The sequence below is a fragment of the Vanrija pseudolonga genome, chromosome 6, assembly GCF_020906515.1.
Source record: "Vanrija pseudolonga chromosome 6, complete sequence".
NCBI classification, from domain to species: Eukaryota; Fungi; Basidiomycota; class Tremellomycetes; order Trichosporonales; family Trichosporonaceae; genus Vanrija; species Vanrija pseudolonga.
Genome location: NC_085854.1, coordinates 1,995,619 through 2,014,810, shown reverse-complemented (window position 1 = coordinate 2,014,810; position 19,192 = coordinate 1,995,619). Strand labels below are relative to the sequence as shown.

The 19,192-nt window shown below is 66.1% G+C and overlaps 8 protein-coding genes across 9 annotated transcripts; 5 read left to right on the top strand and 3 right to left on the bottom strand.

The window, feature by feature from the left end:
• Window positions 1–481: 481 nt before the first annotated feature.
• UPC2_1 (Sterol uptake control protein 2) lies at window positions 482–2,925 on the top strand (the record flags this gene model as incomplete). Its single annotated transcript, XM_062775111.1, has 7 exons — window positions 482–506; window positions 594–698; window positions 759–815; window positions 852–893; window positions 1,020–1,666; window positions 1,714–2,661; window positions 2,722–2,925. 7 exons carry the CDS (start codon window positions 482–484, stop codon window positions 2,890–2,892), a joined length of 1,995 nt encoding a protein of 664 aa, XP_062631095.1. The 3' UTR covers window positions 2,893–2,925.
• An 88-nt stretch (window positions 2,926–3,013) lies between these two features.
• Window positions 3,014–4,968, bottom strand: LOC62_06G008568 (uncharacterized protein). 2 transcript variants are annotated; one of them, XM_062775109.1, is made up of 3 exons: window positions 4,621–4,968; window positions 3,775–4,582; window positions 3,014–3,710 (listed from the first exon to the last, which is right to left on the bottom strand). In XM_062775109.1, exons 2-3 carry the CDS (start codon window positions 3,953–3,955, stop codon window positions 3,217–3,219), a joined length of 675 nt encoding a protein of 224 aa, XP_062631094.1. In that variant the 5' UTR covers window positions 3,956–4,582; window positions 4,621–4,968; the 3' UTR covers window positions 3,014–3,216. The 2 variants fall into 2 exon arrangements, with proteins under 2 accessions (XP_062631094.1, XP_062631093.1); XM_062775110.1 differs by having other exon boundaries at window positions 3,014–4,582.
• A 2,101-nt stretch (window positions 4,969–7,069) lies between these two features.
• LOC62_06G008567 (uncharacterized protein) lies at window positions 7,070–8,005 on the top strand (the record flags this gene model as incomplete). The annotated part of the gene is made up of 1 exon (XM_062775108.1): window positions 7,070–8,005. One exon carries the CDS (start codon window positions 7,070–7,072, stop codon window positions 8,003–8,005), a length of 936 nt encoding a protein of 311 aa, XP_062631092.1.
• Window positions 8,006–9,035: 1,030 nt separating this feature from the next.
• LOC62_06G008566 (uncharacterized protein) lies at window positions 9,036–9,881 on the top strand (the record flags this gene model as incomplete). The annotated part of the gene is made up of 1 exon (XM_062775107.1): window positions 9,036–9,881. The coding sequence occupies one exon, from the start codon at window positions 9,036–9,038 to the stop codon at window positions 9,879–9,881; it is 846 nt and encodes a 281-aa protein (XP_062631091.1).
• A 378-nt stretch (window positions 9,882–10,259) lies between these two features.
• LOC62_06G008565 (uncharacterized protein) lies at window positions 10,260–11,344 on the top strand (the record flags this gene model as incomplete). Its single annotated transcript, XM_062775106.1, has 2 exons — window positions 10,260–10,266; window positions 10,302–11,344. The coding sequence occupies 2 exons, from the start codon at window positions 10,260–10,262 to the stop codon at window positions 11,342–11,344; spliced, it is 1,050 nt and encodes a 349-aa protein (XP_062631090.1).
• Window positions 11,345–11,872: 528 nt separating this feature from the next.
• LOC62_06G008564 (uncharacterized protein) lies at window positions 11,873–13,279 on the top strand. The gene is made up of 2 exons (XM_062775105.1): window positions 11,873–12,104; window positions 12,162–13,279. Exons 1-2 carry the CDS (start codon window positions 12,101–12,103, stop codon window positions 12,821–12,823), a joined length of 666 nt encoding a protein of 221 aa, XP_062631089.1. The 5' UTR covers window positions 11,873–12,100; the 3' UTR covers window positions 12,824–13,279.
• Window positions 13,280–13,514: 235 nt separating this feature from the next.
• TMP1 (Thymidylate synthase) lies at window positions 13,515–15,007 on the bottom strand. The gene is made up of 4 exons (XM_062775104.1): window positions 14,855–15,007; window positions 14,155–14,631; window positions 13,862–14,117; window positions 13,515–13,728 (listed from the first exon to the last, which is right to left on the bottom strand). Exons 1-4 carry the CDS (start codon window positions 14,913–14,915, stop codon window positions 13,569–13,571), a joined length of 954 nt encoding a protein of 317 aa, XP_062631088.1. The 5' UTR covers window positions 14,916–15,007; the 3' UTR covers window positions 13,515–13,568.
• A 334-nt stretch (window positions 15,008–15,341) lies between these two features.
• Window positions 15,342–17,575, bottom strand: cdc18 (Cell division control protein 18; the record flags this gene model as incomplete). The annotated part of the gene is made up of 2 exons (XM_062775103.1): window positions 17,278–17,575; window positions 15,342–17,239 (listed from the first exon to the last, which is right to left on the bottom strand). The coding sequence occupies exons 1-2, from the start codon at window positions 17,549–17,551 to the stop codon at window positions 15,342–15,344; spliced, it is 2,172 nt and encodes a 723-aa protein (XP_062631087.1). The 5' UTR covers window positions 17,552–17,575.
• Between the last annotated feature and the right edge of the window lie 1,617 nt (window positions 17,576–19,192).

The following is a 19,192-nucleotide window of genomic DNA, read 5'->3' as shown; positions in this document are numbered from 1 at the left end:
GGTGAGCCGGCAGGCAGCCAGAGCGGCCAGTGGCTCACGTGAGGGCAGCAAGCCAACACAGGGACTCGTTCGGGTCAGTAGGGTGCTGGGCCGAACATGCGGGCACTGAGCGGTGGTGAGTCGCGGGTCGTCTGGATAACAGCTCCTGCAGCAGAGCAGTCCCTATGTTTACCGCGGGTTATGGATATTATTACGAGCAGTGTATGGTCGTTCTGGATCGCCGGTGCCCTGGGCCCCTGGAGGCGCCACGGCCGCTCGCCACTGGCCGTGCACTGAGCACGCGATCACGCGAGCGGTGGTGATAGCGAGGCTGGATGGCGCGCGCTGACCACTGGCCGCTGCGGCGTCGCTGCTGGCTGCTGGCTGCTTGCTCGGCGCGGTGGTCGGGATGAGAGCAAGGCAGCGAGCGCGGGGCGAGAGAGCGGCGAAGCAAGCACCAGTGAGGCGAGACTGTCGCTGCTGCCTCTGGCACGAGTGAGCAATGGCTACCATCTCGCTCATGAGTAGTGAGTGACCACGCGACATGCTTCGGCGCTTCGGCGCTGTCGGCCCACGGCGACAGCATCTCGGCGCGAGCCAGCTAGCATCCCCAGCGCAAGCGAAGCGAAGCACGAAGCATCGGCGCATCGACCGACTCGAGCGAGACAAGTCCTCCGCCCAAATCCCACCACCAGGCACACCGCAGCCAGCCAGCCAGAGTGACTCAAAAACACCCCCACCACACAGGGTATATCGCTATAACCGCTAACTCCCCAAAGTTCGTTTCTCCCATCGTTCGTCCCCCCCACTACTTAACATGCCCCCAACACAGCCCAGTGAGTGCATGTATCTCGCGCACAAGCTCATCCCAGGCGACGAGGTGCGGCGGAAGGGCCATACGAGGAGGAAGGATGGTGAGTGGTCGCGGTGCGCTGCGCGGCGCGGTGTTCACGACCACCAACATGGCTGACGCTCGCTCGCTTCTCGCTTCACTCGCTGCCTCCGTTGTTGTTGTTATCTTGCCCGCGCCGTGTCTCCAGGTTGCCTCACTTGCCGCAAGCGCCGCGTAGGATGTACCCGTGAACGCCCGCAATGCGCGCACTGCACGCGCCTGTCGCTCAAGTGTACCTGGCCCATCGAGTCGGACGTCAACGACCCGAACCACCAGCCGTTACGCCGGAGGGCGGGCGCGGCGCCGCAGCGCAGCCGGTCGCGTAGCCCGCCGCGGAGCAGTAACGATGAAGGCGAGAACAAGTGGTCCGCGCCGGCGTTCAACACGTCCTCGGCGTCGGTGCTCCCCTTACTCGCCGACGTGGCCGCCTCGGCCCCAATGGCAGCAGCGGCGCGCCAGCTGCATTTGCCCCCCGTGGCCGACCTGCCACTGACCCAGCTCCCGCCGGGCCTGTTCGACTTTGCGCTCTCGGCCCCTGAGGACCCGTTCGGGCTTGGCACAGTCGACCTGGCCGCGTTCCCGCGCGACGCGCTCGACGCGGCCGTGGCGGCGAGCTTGAACGTGTTCAGCGGCGTGCCGCAGCAGCCTGTCGTGCCGTTCACGCCTGTGACTGCCGCGAGCACGACGAGCACGCCGGGCGCGGGGGCCAACTCGCCTGTCGTGCTCCAGCTCGAGGACCAGCCGTATATCGCGTTCTATCTCGAGCGGTCGAGTCAGTGGGCCAAGATGAGAGGGGTGGGTCCGCTGATCGTTGATTGTCGCATAGCTGACCTGACCCCCAGCCCCACCTTCCCAACCACTTCCTGTCCGTCTTCGCGGTCTCGCTCTTCTTCCCGCCGCTCTACTTTGGCATCCTCGCCTGGTCGGCGCTCTCCCTCGGCCTGTCCCTCCCCTCCCTGGACGCACGGCGAGAGCAAGCCCTGTCCTACGCGCAGGCCAAGCACGAGGCATGTTTCCTCGCGCTGTCGTCGCACCTTGCGTCTGACAGCACGGACAACATTGAACCCGTGCTGAGCGCCATCAAGGTGTACTGCCAGTACGAGATCGGGCTGGGCAACGACCCGTCGAGCATCCAGGGCCTGCTCGATCTGGCCAAGTATCTCTGCGTGCGGCCGTCCGAGACGCTCGCCCACCTCACCGTCATGGGCCAGCGTATGGCCGTGCTCCTGTCTTCGTTCGACGTCCGCGCGAGCATGTTCCACAGAGGCAAGGCAGAGTATACGTTCGAGCTGGCGCACTCGCTGCTCGACACGCCGCTCGCCGACTCGTGGCACCCCGAGTCGATGCAGCTCCTCCGGCTCAACCACTTCAGTGCGCAGTGTATCCGCCTCGACTCGACACTGCGGGACGGCCGCGAGCGCGGCGATACCGACGCTGTTCGCAAGCTGCTTGCCGACGGCGACGAGCTGTTCGCGGCGCTGAAAGCGCTGCAGGACAAGTACGACGGCGAGGCGCTCGACGGGATCTCCGTCGCGCTCGACGTGCCGACCGACCGGCCAAAAGACATGCAGCCGACGCCGCAGCTCGTGACGCTGTGTCTGCTGTCGTGCTTGTACAACATGATCGTCATCTACCTGTGCCGCATTCTCGGCCTGCCGCCGCCCGCACGCGCAGCAGAGCGCATCTACGCCGTGTCGCGTAACCTCGCCGCGCTGCACCCCGACGTCGCGAGCACAGTGTTCCATCGCCCGCTCTTCTTTGCGGGTCTCGAGGCGAAAGACGAGGAGATGGTGAGCCGCGCCATGGCGCAGGGATGGGAAACACGACGGACGCTGACACGCCACGCCCAGTTTGATTGGATTGTCAATCGCCTCGGCGAGACGGCGCGCGCAGGCGGAGGACACCACGTACACCGTACCCTCGGCCTGCTGGTCCGCGTGCGCGAGCTCGAGAAGGAAGGAGGGACCAAGCAGGACATCTCGGCCGTCCTCTTGCGCGAGCAAAAGAAGTTTATCATGTAGAAAGGGCTTGCGCCATGTATCTTTAGGTTGGGGACGGCGCGTGCCTGTGCCTATTTAATTACTGCGACGCGTTTATCAATGCGATCAATGCTCGTCACAAACATCTCCCACAACTCCCTCCCTGTGCTACTACTTTGATGCATTTACAACAGTACAGAAAGTGACAACGATGAGAAGACTAGTTGGCAAACAGTAAATGAAGTATGGCGTCACCGACCACCGACCTAGTGAGGTCGCGTGACACCATTAGACTTTGACTTTGTAACGTCCCCGAAGAGCTAAACCATGGGCTCGGTCGGTTTGTGTGTGGAGGAGAGGAGAGAGCTAAATCATGCTCGGGTGGTTGAGGAAGAGAGGGGCGGATTGGTCGTCGTCCTCTGCAGCCGCAGTCTCGGCCGGCTCTTCCTCAATGGCTGAAGGCTTGGCGCGGGCGACAACAATCTGCTCGCAGATTGGGCATCCGTCAACGAGCTCCTGGGTCGCAGCGTGCTTGGCGTGCACAAGCAAGTTGGCGCTGCCCTCGAGGTTGCCTTGCGTCGCCTGGAGCGCGTGGGACGCGTCAGACTCCGAGTATCCAAGGCGAACTAGGGCTGCGACGGATGCTGGGTCCGGCGCAGCAGGCGCCAAGAAACGCCGGTACCAAGGGGCCGCGGCCGGTGGAGGTGGAGGCGCTCCTGTCGAGCTAGGCGCGTGCGCAGCCGACGCTGACAGCGTGCGCGAGTGGTACGACGGAGGTGCGTCGGGCGACGACAGTGGGTGGTAAGGGGAGGTATTTGAGCGTCGAGGCCTCGGGACGGGAAGCGGGGTGGGCATGGTGGCTGGGAGATCTTGGTGAGTCACACGCCCAAACCCCAGTGCGCAGCAGCAGGCCAGCGAACTTACCCATGATGGGAACGTGGTAGTCGTTGGGTTGTGTTTGGTTATGAGCGATGGGAAGGGGAATGCAGATGCAATGCCATGAGGTGAGCAGCGCTCTGCTGTGCGAGGGGGAGTGTAACTTGAGTGAGGGAGATGTGTAGGAGTTGAGATGGAAGATGAGATATGCAGTCTTGTCGAAGACCATTTCGGGGGTGCTTGGGTTGTGCTTGGCGGACGCAATTGCCGCAGTTGACGCATTTGTTCGAGATACCCGAAACAAGGCAGACAGTGGCGCGTCATGCAAGCCATTCAACGGTCTCAACGGTCTAGGCCATGACAGCGGCGCCTTGAATCAGAGGCGGCGGCGCTGCTGTTCCAATGGTGCTGCCGCCGCCAACACGGGCCATTGCTGGGCGTTTGTCGCTCACACCCAGCGCATTGGCACTGGGAAGCGTCATTGCGCTGTCACCACGCTTCCGCTTCCGCCGGCGAACGTCCTTGAGCTCCTGGAGGAGCTGGCGCTCGCGCTCGACAATGGTTGCGAGCTCGCGGGCGCGCTGGGCGTTGGCGATGCACACCTGGCAGTCGGGGACTGGCCGGCCAGGCGGGGCATACTTAGCATGTTTGGCGTGTACGAGCAGGTTCTTTGCGCGCTCCTGCTCGTTGTGGGCCGAGACGAGCGCACGCCGCGCGGCCTGTGGTGCGAACCCGAGCTCGTTGACCAGGTGGTGCAGCGCCTGTGGGTCGGGTCGTGGTCCCAGCACTGTGAGGGTGGGGAGGAGGCGCTTCCACCACGCGCGGTTGTGTGGGCGGGTTGTTGTGGTTGGTGACTCTGGTCTCGTGAGCATGGGCAGGCGGTGATGCACTCACTCATGGAGGAGGGGAATGCAATGTAGAGGTAGGAGAGGGGGATACGACGCAGATATGTGGAGTAGGGGGTGTTCAGTCGCCGTGACCGGCCAGGTCGCAGGTCACTGGACACTGCGAAGGTTTAATATAGCGTGGGTCTATTGTTGGCGGGGGCAGTTGAGGGAACGGGTGGGTGATGTGGCCGCCGTGCTGCGTCGTCGTCGAGCTGAGCGTTGGCGGCACAGTGTGCGATGGAGGTGATGAGGTGGGTGTTGGTGCGGTGATGCGACGTGAAGCGTGAAGCGCGTACAGGTGCAGGGCGGTGATCACCAAGGGGGGAAGGGGGGCCGGGGGGAGAGGAGGCGTCGGGGGGCGGGGCGTTGGGCGCAAGTCGTGCTGATGTGATGGGCACAATGCGCTGGAAGGGAAGGTGGAAGGAAGTGGGAGGCGGCGGCGGGGGAAGGGGGGGGGGGGGGGGGGCGAAGGCAGAGGGAAGGAAGAAGTGCCATGCAAAGGGAGGCTGAGAAGAGAAGTCAAAGGAAGATGTTGGTCGATGGGGGAGAAGCAACAGGATTGCGGTGATGGGTCAGTGGTAGTGGTGGTTGGTGTGTGTGTGCGTCGCGCAATCGACCACCACCAGTCTACTACTACTTAGTGCTTTGGTAAAACACGCGCACCCACGTCAATGGACACGTCGTGGTACTAGCCTGCTCTCCTCGGAGACCGGGACGGGTGTCAGGCGACCACCACGACGACAAGTGCGCAGGCCACGGCGAGCGGCCAGGGGCGTACGCGGGGTCGGGACAGGGGCGGCGCGGCGGTGGGCGGCGGCGTGGGTCTAGGCCGTGGGCGTGGTCGTCGCGATGCACGGCGCTACACTAGGCAGTGACTGACACTGTAGCCGTGTACAGACACGTTGCGTGATTATTTTCTTGGTTGCTTGCAGCATTCCCACACCACCACCGGCATGCCTTGCATACCTAGTCGCCGTCGTCGTCCCCACAGCGCGACGACGTAAATAGAACGCGCCGAGCGGCGACGGGGCAGCCGCAGGGGTTGACGTCACGCCGCCCTGGCGAGCGACGGGCTGGACTGCAACCACTCACTGCCTGGGTGCACGTCGACGCGGCGTGCAGATCATGTACATCGCGATCAGCGCGCTCGTCGATCGCAACACTCCGGTCCCCCGACGCCGAGGGCACGGTGTCGAGACGCCAGGGGCCCAAGCTCACTCTGTTCTGTGGCTCTGTGGGCCCAGCCAACCACCCTCACGCCGTCATCGTGCGACGGATGCTCCGCCCTCCCGCTCGTGGCCACCTCGCACGCCGCCGAACAGCAGGCCGCCGAGTTCGAGGCACGCGTCTCGGCTCACGCGACCAGTCGCCAGCGGTGGACGGTGGTCGCGAGACCAACGGCGCCAGCAGAGGCCAGGCCAGACTCGGTCGGCCGGCGTACGTCGCCGCGGCGTCGCGTCGTCGCCAAGCGCCTATCGATCTTCGCGCACGCGACCAGGTGGCAGGTGCGGTGCATAACAATTATTTACACTCCCCATCGGCCATCGGCATGCTTGGCACCGCCCGTTCGAGGACGCTGCATCTCGTTGAAAGCCTTCACGCACGTGTCGGATGTAGAGAGAGAGTTGGCTTGCGGCGTGGCTTGGCACCGCCCACTGCCGAGGCTAGGACGAGTGGGTCGACACCGCCGCTCGCTGCCGCGAGTAACGGCCTCGTCGTCGTCGTCTTTCGTCGTCTTCGTTTCTTCGCGGGGGACTACTTATTGCGCCTGTTCCTAACTTACGTCCGTCTCTGCGTTCCTCGCCAACTCGTCGTCGACCGCGACTTTCTTCGTCGCTCGCCCGTCGCGAGCAGCAGCCTTCCCCAAATCCTCGTCCTCGCGCGGACCAACTCTGCTCCGACACAAACAACATGTTCTGTACGTCGCCTGTCTGCCCTCGCTGACACCAGCACGCCGCCGTAGTACCCAGGATCAGCCGCGTGCCGGCCTCTTCAGGCGGCGCGATACCGAGCCGGCAGTGCCAGCGGTGCAGGCGGCGCCGGGTCCGCCTATCGCCCCTGCTCCGCCTACTGCCGCTGCTCAACCTGCTCCGCCTGTTTCGTCTTCTGCACCTGCTGCCCCAGCCGCTCCTGCTGCCTCAGCCCCGCCGGTCGCCCTACCATCGCCAACCGACCAAGCCCCGCCTGCTCCAGCGCCAGCTGCAGAGCCACCTCTAGCGTCAACGGAAGCCGCCGCCGCGTCCCTCCCCTCGCCCCCACAGTCCCCACCCGTACAGCCAGTGCAGCCGGCCACCGTACCACCAGCGCGTCCTGTGCCGGCCCAAGCCCCCGCCCACTGGCCACCACTTCACGGACAGGCCCTTCCCCCACCCCCGCCGCCGCACCAGCTCGCGTCGCCACCGCAGTCGCCGCCGATCGCGCCGCGAGACTATGGCCGGCCGCCCCCTCCTCCGCCGATGGGCGGGTGGCAGCCGCCTCACCAACCACCTCCAAACGGGTGGCAGCCCCCGCAGCCCCAGGCATACCCCTACCCCGGCCAGCCGTATCCGCAGCCCCAGACCCAGCCGCAGGCGCCGGCCTACCGCCCACCACACGTCGCCAACCTGACCGAGCTGGAAGCGGGCACGGCGCAGCCCAATTTCCTCCTCCCGCCCGGCCCGAACGGCACCGTCCTGGGCATGACGATGGAGCAGCTGGAAGCGCGGAACGCTGCGATCGCCGCGTCTCCGCTCGGGCGGATGGCCGCCTTCCTCGATCGCTTCGAACGCCCCGCACAGCTCCCTCCCCCGCCGCCGCCTGACGCGCAGCTCAACGAGTCGATGGCGAACATGTTCATCTCACGCGGGGCGGACCCGGCCGTGATCCAGCCGCACATCGGCGAGCTCGCCGGGGTGTTGGGGCAGGCGACGACGCTCATGAATCAGCGGAAACACGAGGACGCGTACCAGAAGCACCGGGAGGCGTGGCACGCTGCCAACCCGAAGCGCGGGATCTTCGGCACGCGGCCACCGACGCCGCCGATGCCTGCACTCCCAGAGGAAGACCGCGCCGATCCGGAAGAGTACCTCGCGCACATGCTGCACGGGGGCGGGCTAATACAGAGCCCCGTCCCGGGGTGCAAGTACTGCGAGCCGTTCGCCAAGATGCGCGCGGCACATGCGGAACGGTACGTCGAGCACCAGGCACTGTTGAGACAAAACCGCGAGCAGCGGTGGAACGAGCGCGTGCGGACGTGGCGTGCCACGTATGGGCGTGACTATGACCACGGGCGCGCGAGTGCAGTGCAGGACAGGTTTGGGAATGGGTGGGATTATCTTGAGGGCGGCGCGGCGTGGGACGCCGAGGACGCAAGGATTCGCGCCATCGAGGAGAGGATGAGTTCGTCCGATTAGTGTACCGGGGGTTAGTGTGCGCGTTGGTAGGGTAAGGGTAATGCGATGTACTGTATGCTGTTTGGATAGAATGATGGCGTTGATGCGGCCATGGGCGGTGTTGACGACTGCCTCTGGGGAGAAATGTGGCGTCCACAAGTGGGTTCGGTGGGCCCCACTGCCGCGGCTCGCGGCAAGCTAACGCGAGTGGGTCGCACAGCAACGTGCTCGACGACAGGTGCATCGATGTATTTGGTTTTGTTTACTCATGACCGCGTGCTTTCGTTCCTCATGAAGGACTGGGCAACATCATAACCACCACCACGACGGTGAGCGTGCGGCTCGCCTGGCATAGACGCGCACGACAATGGCAGCGCTCCCGGCACCGACGCGCAACGACGCGGCGCAGGCAATGGCCCCGTCTGGCGGCGCGATGCCGCCGCTCCCCCGCCCGCCTCAGCCTCCAATCCACCAGACCGCGGCGCCGTCGTCGGCGCTCGACACGCTCGGCGCAATGGCGCAGGCTCTCCCCAACACGGGCGGCGATGGCCCTCGGCCTCTACCGGCTGCAACGGACAGCAGCGACGCGCAGCCACCGCCGTACGACCCGACTCGGGCGCCTGAACACCCACAACAGCAGCTGCTACAGCAGCAGCAGCAGCCTCCCACCCCTCACGCCGCGCCACCCCAGCCATACGCCCACCTGCCGCCGCCCCCACCACCGCACCTGGCGCAGTACGCGCACCTCCCGCCCCCGCCCGGCCCGCAGCCGTGGGAGCCGTCGCCGCTCGTCTCGCTCATCAACTTCATCGCGCCCGGCACGGTGCGGCCGCCGGGGTCGTATCCGCGGCCGGTACACTGGACGCAGGCGGGACAACGGCCGCCTCGGCTTCCGCCTCAGGAGTGGCCGGGCGCACTTGCTCCCCCTCCCCCTCCAGCACCATGGCCCCCGGCGCCCGCGCCGCCCCCCGTTCCACTTGCTGCGCCGGCGGTCCCCACTCACCCCGCCGCCCCCGCTCCTCCCCCCGCCGTACCCGCTGCGCCGTTCCAAATGTCCGACCTCATCCTCGGCCAAACTGCCCCCGCACGCGCCATCTCCGACATCGACATCACGACCAGGACGGCCCTCGATACGTGGCGCGGGCCCTCGCGCCGCCCTGGCCCACCTCTGCCCCTGCCAACGCGAGCTGAGGGGCTCGCCCAGAGGCGCCGCATGGAGGAGAGCCCGGTCGGGCGATACATGGCTGCCAAAGACCGCGCGGCGCCGCCCAGCCCCGAGCGTCCCCTGCCGCCTATCACGCCGGCGGACGCGGCCGTCATCGAGGCAATGGTGCAAGCTACCCTCGACATGGGGCGCGACGCCGACGCCGACGCCACAACCCTGCGTCCGACCATGGCGCGGCTGTACTTCTCCAAGCGGGAGGTCGCGGAGATCAAATGGCGGAACAAGGCAGAGCAGGCGCAGCGCGCGCACTCGGCCCAATGGCGCGAGGCGCACCCCCGCACTGGGCTGTTCTCGCGCGGCCCGCCGACCCCACCGCTGCCCCCTCCGCCGCCGTTCAACCCCGACATCCTGGGCGAATACAAGCACATGCTGCACGGCGGCGGGATGTATGGCGGCCCCGTGCCCGGGTGTACCTACTGCGCGCCGATGCTCGCGGCAAGGGAGCGGCTAGCGCGCGAGTTTGACGACAACCAGGCTGCGTTGAGGGCTGCCCGCGAGCGGAGGTGGGCGCGGCGTGTGGCCGAGTGGCGCGGGCCAGAGGTCTACGACCACGCGCGGGCGGCGGCGGTTGCTGACCGCTTCGGGGTCGGATGGGACGAGCTGCAGGGCGGCGCGGCGTGGGACGAGGCCGAGGCCGAGTGGGATAGGTTGCATCCTTATAGCCAGGACTAGGAGATGCACGTTGTTGTCGTTGCTGTTGTTGTTGTCGGTCGCCGAGCGAAGCTGCGCCGCGCGCCGAGTGGCGGTGTGGCACGACACGCGCCGCCGCCGCCACACCCCCTTGCTGCTGTCCGTGCACCCACTTGACACACACGCACGGCACACGCCCCCCGCCCAGTGAAACTCCACGGCCCGCGTGCTTGGGCCGCGGCGCCGAGAAAGACCCACGATGGACCCAAGGTTTGTTCGACGCCGCGTGCGGTGAGCGGTGCGCGGTGCGCTCCGCGCCGCGCGCAGCGACATTTCTTCAGCGGCACGACGAGACTCTCGGCGACACCACCACCACCACCACCACCACCTCTGAAACGACATCAACGACAACACCACACCATGGCACGTAAGTCGCCCGCCTGGCGCCGCTCACGCCGCCAGGATCAATCCAGCCCCCGCTGCCCCTGTGGGCGGGCGACGCCCACCCCACGCACCCCGTCCAACCACTCTACCTGCCCTCGACGCCGCCGTCGACCCCGCGCGGCGGCCACATCGCCAGCGGCCGCAACTCGCCGTTGCCTTCGTCGCCACTAACGCCGCTCATTGCGCGGTTCCAGCGGCTCGCGGACGCGGTCGCCACACACATCCGGCCGCACCTCCCCGCGAACCGCGCCAAGGTCCGACACCTCGTCGCGATGGGCTTCCCGCACTTCGAGGCCGTGTGGGCCGCCAAGGTCGTGCGCGGCGACGTGCGCATGTGCGCGCACTTCTTGCTCGAGCACCTCGAGGCCGGCGGGACAGGGGACCGGTACGCCGGCTGCGAGTGGTGCGAAGCGCGAGCCGCGCGCGACGCGGCCGCGTCGGCTGGCGCTGGCGCAGTCGGCGCGAGGGACGCAAGCCCGGCTGCCACGGCAGCGGCCGAGGCCAAGGCCGCCGAGGCCGAGGGCTCGTCGCGGCCTACGGCTGGCGCCGGGGCCGGAGGGCTGCACGCGCGCTCCTTCTCCCTGCCCACCGCGTTCCGCGGCGGCATCGACCTCCAGCGCGAGGCCGAGATCGACGCGCACTCGCAGGCCGAGCGGATAGCGTCCAGCTGGCGCCGGCGTCCCCGCGTGCGTGCGCGTTTCGCCGGAATGGAACCAGGCGCCGCTGGCGAGGGGGAGGCCGCCGACGGCGGCGTGATGCCGGCGCCGCGGCACGGCCACACGCACACGCTGAGCGACGTGACTACCGCCTTGCCCGGGGTGCTCGCGGGCCAACCTCAGCCGGCGCGTCCGGTGCCGCTGCGCTCCGTCACTGCGCCGGCGTCTGTGCCGGCCGCAGCTGCGGCTGCGCCGCCTCACCGCCCGACCTTCACCCTCAACGACAGCACCGACTCCATCGACCAGATTGGCGGCACCGCGGGCGAGCAGGACACGGTGTGCGCCGACGACGGGTGGGCCACCGTGCCCGGCAGGAAGCGGTATCCGTGGGGTCTGGAGCTGTAGCCTGCTTGAGGGTTTGGCCGGGGCGACGTACGTCTGCGTCAGCGCCTTGCCGCGGCGTAGCGACGAGGGAGCCGGGGACACTATACATATCTTGCGTGATGATAATTTGAGCGTTTGCGCAGACTGGCGGGGGCGGGCGGGGGGCGAGCGAGCGTCATGGTGTGTTGTTCGCGCCGAGGTGTCGCAGCTAGTTGGCGCTCAGACGCCGGCCCGCCGGCCGAGCCATACATAGCTGGACTATTGTACCACCACGGGCGGAGCCGCCCTGCGTCATCGTCTCGTCTCGTGGCGGCGCGTGGAGACGAGGCAATTCAGCGGGCAGTGCACGCGGCGTGCAGGCAAACGCAAGCCCATGGCCCATGTGCACAAGCAAGCAAGCACGAGCTCGGCTCGTCCCAGTATGATGCTATGCATGCTGCAGATTCTTCTTCTCGTGCATGCTTCATGCCAGCAAAGTGTGCCACTCACTCGTTGATGCATGCCGCCGCCGAGCTCGCAGCCTCGGCCCGCGCCACACGCCCGCGAGATCTAAACATAGCCCATTGTGTGGGCGAGAATAAAAACAACGACTGCGGAGGGGGGCAAAGGCAACTCTCGCTCTGCTCTGCTCGACAACGACGACGACGACGACCACGACGGCCACGACGGCGCGACGGCTCCACTCGACATTGTACACTTCATCATCGCACCACCAACAACAACACCATGCCTCGCTGTTGTCGTCGTTGAAAATACTCACCACTCTAGACGCACGCGATGGGTACGTCGTCGTCGTCGTCACCCCCCTCCCCGCGCCGTCACCGCTAACACCACACAGTAGCCTTCGCACTGCACGAAACACCGCCAGAGACGCCGTCGGCCCCAACCTCCCCCACGACGCCGACGTCGTCCTCGCCGCCGTTCCTCGCTGCTCCCACCGCCCCCGGCGCGGCGAGCGCGCCCTCCCGCCCGACCAGCATAACCCCAACCACAGCCTCCTCCTCAACACCACCCCCGCCCCTCCCCGTCCCGCCAATAGAGCCATCATCGCGGCGGCACGCTGCACCGCGGCATGACGACCACCACCACAGCGCGCCAAGCCACCTGCCGTACCTTCTCGGGCACTCACGCGCACCGAGTCACTCGGCCCCGTCGACTTCCCACTCCGGCTCGTCGAGCGGTGCAGGCGGCCCCAAACGCTCAATGTGGTCGCGCTTCGTCTCGCGCCTCAACCGCGCAGCGGACGAGGGCTCGATCGCACAGCTCGTCCAGCTAGGCTACGGGCGGCACGAGGCCGCGCGCGCCCTGTCGGACGCGGCAGGCGACCCGCGCCGCGCGCGCGACCTGCTCGCGCACGAGCGCCACCGGCTCGTGCTGGCCCACCACGAGCGCGATGCCCGCAGAGTGTACCCCGAGTGCTCGCTGTGCCGGGACGACGACCGCCGCCGGCGCAGCGCCGAGCGCGCGGCGCGGGCCAGTGCCGACGCCGACGTGTCGTAGCGGCTCGCGGGGCGCGTGGGGCTTGCGTCGTCGTCGGCCGTCGTGGTGGCGACCACACCGACGCCAAAGACGAGAACGCCGACGCCAAAGCCTGCCCGCCCCGCTGCACTCCATGAGGCATGACGCCGTGTCTAGCGGCGCCACCGCAGCTATCACATTATCGCGGCTCTCTACCCCTCTACGCCCGCTGCCCGACGTCACCGGCTGCGCTTTCGCGCGCTCGCTCGCTCGCACGACCTGCATTCCGCACCTGTTTGGGCGGATGCCCACCACCCACCCCCTCAAGCCCAGGTACTGGCCCTTGAACGAGCGAGCGGGCAAAGCGACGCAGCCGACTCGACACCCATTGGCGGATGAGAAAACTGCCACTATTAATAGACCCCGCGTGGCGCGGCGCACGCATCACACTACAGTTACACTATTTGGGCATTTCTGTTGTATTCATTTCATCATGCACTGTGGAGCATGGGCGTGCGAGTGTGAGCATGACAGTGTGGAGCGTGCAGACACGCCGTTCCTGTTGCGGCGACCAAACAGACGCACAGAGGCACGCTAGGTCCTTGTATAGCTGTCGGCGGTGAGCCACTCGCCACGTTCGTGGAGCGTTGTGCGGGCATCGACACGATTGTGCGCACGGGTGGCCGTGCACCGGAAGTGGCGCCACAAGGCAGTCTCATCCGCCTACCGGTAACACAAGATGTCCATCATATCATACACACCATCTAACAACGAGCATCACGCCCCCCTACGCCGACATCTTCATCTCAATCTTGCCGAGCGGGTTGTACCCCTCGACGACAAAGTCGTCGTATGTGAACCCGTCAATGTCGCCGATTTCTTCCAGCGTGCGCTTGAACCGCAGAGTGGGGAATGGGCGGGGGCTGCGCTCGAGCTGGGTCTTGAGGCTGGCGGGGGTGTCAGCTGGTGTGGGTGGGTTGGGCGCGAGGGCAGGGAGCAGCATCGGACAGTCGTCGAACCGCAGCCAACGCCAACCCCACCACTCGCTCGCGGCTGCGCCGCTTCGCTCGTGCTACTCACGGCTCAACATGATCCCGGTACACATGCGCATCGCCCATCTGCAGGATAAACTCGTGCGCGTCGCAGCCCGTCACAAACGCAATCATGTGCGTGAGCAGCGCGTACGAGGCAATGTTGAACGGCACGCCGAGGCCGAGGTCGCACGAGCGCTGGTACATGAGGCACGAGAGCTTGGGGCGGGCGTCGGGCGTCTCGGGGAGGGTCACGAAGAACTGGCAGAACATGTGGCAGGGGGGCAGGGCCATGAGCTTGAGGTCTGGGTGGGTCAGCGGAGCTAGGGTCGGGGCACCCACCAGCCGGGTTCCACGCGCTGAGCACGATACGCCTGTCGGTGGGGTTATTCTTGATCTTATCAATGACCTCGGCGAGCTGGTCGACGCCCTTGCCGGTATAGTCGTCCTCACACGTGCCGTACGGCGCGCCGAAATGGCGCCACTGGAACCCGTACACTGGCCCGAGGTCGCCCTCGCGCCGGTGTCCGAGCCCGACCTTGTCGAGGAACTCGCGCGACCCGTTGCCAGCCCAGATGTGCACGCCCTTGCTGGCGAGCACGTTGCCGTCCGTGCAGCCCGCGACGAACCACAGCAGCTCCTCGATCACGCCGCGCGTGAACACGCGCTTGGTGGTGAGCAGCGGCAGGGCGTTGTTCGCCAGGCTGAAGCGCAGCGACGGGGGAGCGAAGAGCGCCAACGTGCCCGTGCCTGTGCGGTCGGGGCGCGGCTGGCCCGTCGCGATGATGCGCGCGATCACGTCGAGGTATTGGTACTCCTCTGCGAGGGGTTAGCTAGGCCACAGGGAGGGGGAGGGGGTGGCGAGGGCTTGGGGTGGATGCTGTAGCGGACAGACGATGCTCTCGTCCTGTAGAGGGCACGGCACTACCATTTGCGCTCAACTGGGTAGGGAAAGAGCGGGTATGCGGCTAGAAATCCAGCACAATACGAGCAGACACCATGGCACGCGACACGGAGACCGCGTCCACGGCTCCCTACTCACCATGCTCGGGGTTCGCCCGCTCCGTCACAGCAGCAGCCTTGGGCAACGTGTCTGTCGTCATTGTGATCGTGGTATGGTCGTCGTCGTGTTGTGCTTCAAGCCCAGTTATAAAGTCAAGAAAGAGTCGAGTCAAAGTCAAAGTCGAAAGCAAAGTCAAGTCAAGGTTACGTGTTCAAAACAACCAGGCAAGACGCGCTCATTTGATCCTCGGCACGCGTCGTGATCGATCATCCAGGAAATTTGCTCCCGCTCGACGCGACTGACCTTGGCAACAAAGGCCCTGGCACGGCTCGCGCTGTTCGCAACATGAACAATGCATGGCAATGAAGACTACAAAGAAGACTGCAATAATAACTTATGCGGCACTGCACAGGCAGGCATCTTGAATTCTAAACATGGACTGACTCTGGGGGACGTCTGCTTTCAACTTTTTACTCTGGCACACAGCCGCATTCAGCCGACACTCTCTTTACTCTGGCACACAGCTCTACTCCGCCACGGCAATGCCCTGCGCGGCACGCTCAATGATCGCTTCAGACCTCGCCTTGACACGCGACACACGCGCCTCCTCACGCGCCCAAACACGCTGCACCTCCTCCTCAGCGAGGCCGACGCCGCCCTTGACGCCGAGACCCAGGCCGCCCTTGACTTCGGCTTCACGAACGCGGAGCTCGATACGTGGGCTGGGACCAGACGCCAAGCTGCGCGCACGACGCCCGTCCTGCGAAAGAGACACGAGGCCAAGCGTCTCGAGGTTGGACACCAAGTCGCGGTAGTCGCTCTCCGAAGACGGCGGGAACGGCGACGCGTCGTGGCTGAGAAGGTGGGCGTAGGTGGCGTAGAGGGTCGAGGCCGTGAGTGCGTCCGAGGCAGTGCCAGTCGGGCACGGCGCGAGACCAGTACGCGTGCGGAGGATGAAGACAAGAAGCGAGACGAGGACCATTCGGCCCTGGAGCGGGACGGAACGGATCTTGTTGGTTGTTGGGGAGGCCGATGCAGTGGACGACGAACCGGCCGCAGCGCGCAGCTTGTTCGTGTGCGACTGGAACGCCTTGAGGACGTGGGGCATCGAAACCTTGACCAGGGGGCGGGGGGTCTCCGAACCAGCATTCTTCTTGATCCACTCAGCCTCGGCCAGGCTGACGGCGTCGGAGAGCACACTCAAACACATGCGCAGGTCACCGTTCTGAGCCTCGACCTTGCGGCAAAGCAGCTGGGCAGCGTTGGTGTCCACCTGCGCGGCATCGAGACCGTTGGTAGCCGACGCCAGCCTGGCCGCCACAATGTTGGTCATCTCCAATGCGCCGTACGCCTTGAAGGGGAGAACCTGGGGGCGGGCACCCTCGGGTAGCACCAGGTTGGCACGGACAGTCAAGTCCAGCGTGTTGCTGATGCCGACGAGCTTGACCATGCGGCCGGACGAGGACAGGAGGGGGAGAGCGAACAAGCGCGAGAGGGTGTGCGATGTGGCGGCCGAGAGCATCCCTGGAGGAGGAAGGAGCGAGTCGAGCTCGTCGAGAATGATGAAAACGTTCTGCTTGATGGCCTTGAGGTGGGCAGTGACATCCGCCTCGCTCTTGCCGCAGCCGAGGTCCTCGCCAAGACGCGACCACACGTCGGCGGCGCGGAGGCCCATCACGCCGACCTCGACAACGCGCCAGCCGTTGAGTGCAAGCTCACGACCAAGCGCTGTCGTGAGCGCCGTCTTGCCAGTGCCGGGAGGGCCAGAGATGTACATGCCGACGTCGGCAGACGAGACGAGGGAGAGGTACGAGTGGAGGATGGCCTTCTCGTCCTCGCGACCGACAATGACCGACGTAGCCGAGTGCTGGGGTGCCGCTTGGGTGGACGAGAGGCGGAGGGAAGCCTTGAGAGCACGGTACGCGTTGGAGAAGGTGCGGGGGGCCGACGAGTCGTCGGACTCGGTCGTTGCCTCCTCTGAGCGTAGCTCACGAACAGGGCTGATGGTCGTGCGGCGGCTCGTACCCTTGCCCCTCACGTTGATCATCTCGATGGCATTGGCGAGTTCCGTGTTAACCGGAGAGCCCTCTGGAGGCGTCGTGACTACGCCCGTAGTCGTCTGGGGGCGGATACCGGCGCGGGCTCGTGCGGCGAGGACGCGCTTGCTGGTCGCCTTGCCCTTCTTGGTCGGTATCGTCTCGAGCTCAACATCAGTGTCCGAGTCATCGTCGACGTCCATGACCCCGGCGTCATCGAGCACCTCGATAATGTCGAGCGAGTCGGTCTGGGGCGATTCGAAGCAGTCAAACGACATGGAAGTGGCCGTCGAGGGCGAGGGGGAAGGCGAAGGCAGGCACGAAGGCGTGCGCGCCGCCCAGGAGCTTGGACGGGACGAGCTGGACGAAGGGCCGACCGACGCGATGCCTGGTGTGTGAGTAGGCTCATCTCGGACTTCAACTCACTGGCTGTCTCGCTACGCACACTGGCGACGGACGCCGAGCGCGTCCGTCCCGGCGTCGAGCTGCTCTCCCTCCTGCTCACACGAAGACGCTTGCGCGAACCCTCGGCGCACGCATTCTCGTCCTTTGGGGGTGGGACATTCTCCTTGCCCTTCCCCCAACGGCGGCTGGGTCCGCCAATGCCGATGTCGTCGGATCCTCCCTTGACGGGTGGCACACCGCCTCCGCCAGCACCGACAGCATCCTTCAGTCCCGACGCGCTGGGGACGGCGCTCATGCTCGCCGCACGCGTTAACACGGCACTGCCGCCGCGCTGGCCGCTAGGTGCGGCGGCGGCCGCCACGAACCCGGCCACATTCGCGTCAGGGGTGTTAGCGCCGCGACCGGCGGGAGAAAACAGCGACGCGGACCGTGTGAGGGGTGCGCGGGTGGGCGTTCCCTCTGGTGTCGGCGCGAGGGCGAGGCGCGCGCGCGTCGACGGGGGACGCGATCGTAGAGGCGTGGTTGATGCTGCTGGTGGGGCAGCGCGTGACGGGGTCGAGGTGCGGCTTGGCGTGGCCGAGCTGGGACGCGAGGGGGGTGCCGAATTTGCGGGTGACAGGCTCGCCGGCGTGGTCGGGGTCGGTGGTGCCAGTGCAGCCGGGAGGGGTCGGCGGCGCGGTGGTCGAGGAGGAGGGGGGCCAGCGGCGGTGGGGACGGCGGCGGGGGCAGTGCGCACCTGTGGGGGGGTCGAGGTCGGAGTGATGGGTGTTGGGGCGTCTTCGGCGTCTGCGCTCGCGCGGGTGCGCTTTGTCGACGGCGCCATCGCTGAGGGAGGGAGAAGGGGGAAGTGGGGGGTTACAAGAGACGGCTGGCAAGCACGATGGGGGTCACAAGGTGGGTGATGGAGTAGTGGGAGGTGCGAAGGAGGTTGTCGTCGCGAGTTTCGGCGGCGTCAAGGAGGAAGACGAGGAGGCGGCGGCGGCGGCACTTTTGAGTCTCGCGCGCGCGGTGTCACGACGCTTGCTTGTCTCACCAAGTAGCTCACCAGCAGTCGCGCGGATCAAAGGCAGGGGCAAGAGGTGGTGGTGGTTGTTAAAGACAGGCGCGAGATGATCAAAGTTGTAACGGTGTGTGCGTGCAGTGTGTGTGTGTGCAGGCGGCTGTCCTCGCACCAGACTGCGTTGGTTCGTCGTGTCGTGTTGGTCGGTCGGTGACTCAGGAGTTGTGGGTGGTGGGTGGGTATTCCCTTCGTGGCTGATGGGGGTTAATGTGGACGGAGCGGGGCGACGCGTCGAGGCCGGCGTGACCTTTGTATATGGTATGTGCTGTGCGTGATGCCGATGCGAGGATGTGCCAGAGTACTGCTACTGATGCTTGTCGTCGTCGTCGTCGATGCTCGTCGTGATGGGTTTGTGTTGCAAGAGTACAATAGGATGCTGGGTGGTTGCCTACATGGGCAGTCCAGGACACTTTGCACTGCGGCCACCTTGTTCCAGGGCAAATGGCAGCACACAAATGGTGCACCCAGGGTCGAGCTGGCTTCACGCGTTGTTGCCTCTGCCCGCTGCGCTGCTGCTGCCCTGCCGCGCAACGCGAATTCAGGCGCGTCGCGCTTTTTGCCCCCGCCGGCCCAGTCACCGTCACCCACCGTGGCACCCACACCCTGCTCACCCCCCTCATCTCGGCGCACCCGGCCCACCCCTACGCCGTAAGGCGGTAACGAGCCAAGAGGGGTAATTGCAGGTGTGCGTGGCAACTGCGGCAACTGCGGCAACTGCGGCGGCGAGCTTGGCTATGTACTTGCAACATGCCGCGACGAAACGTGCATTTGTGACAGCTGTGTCGCGTGTGTCGTGCACACGAGCACGCCGCACGCGCTGGTGTCCAACATGGCCCGGCTCCCAGCGCGCCGCACCTGCTGCAACCACACCCACAT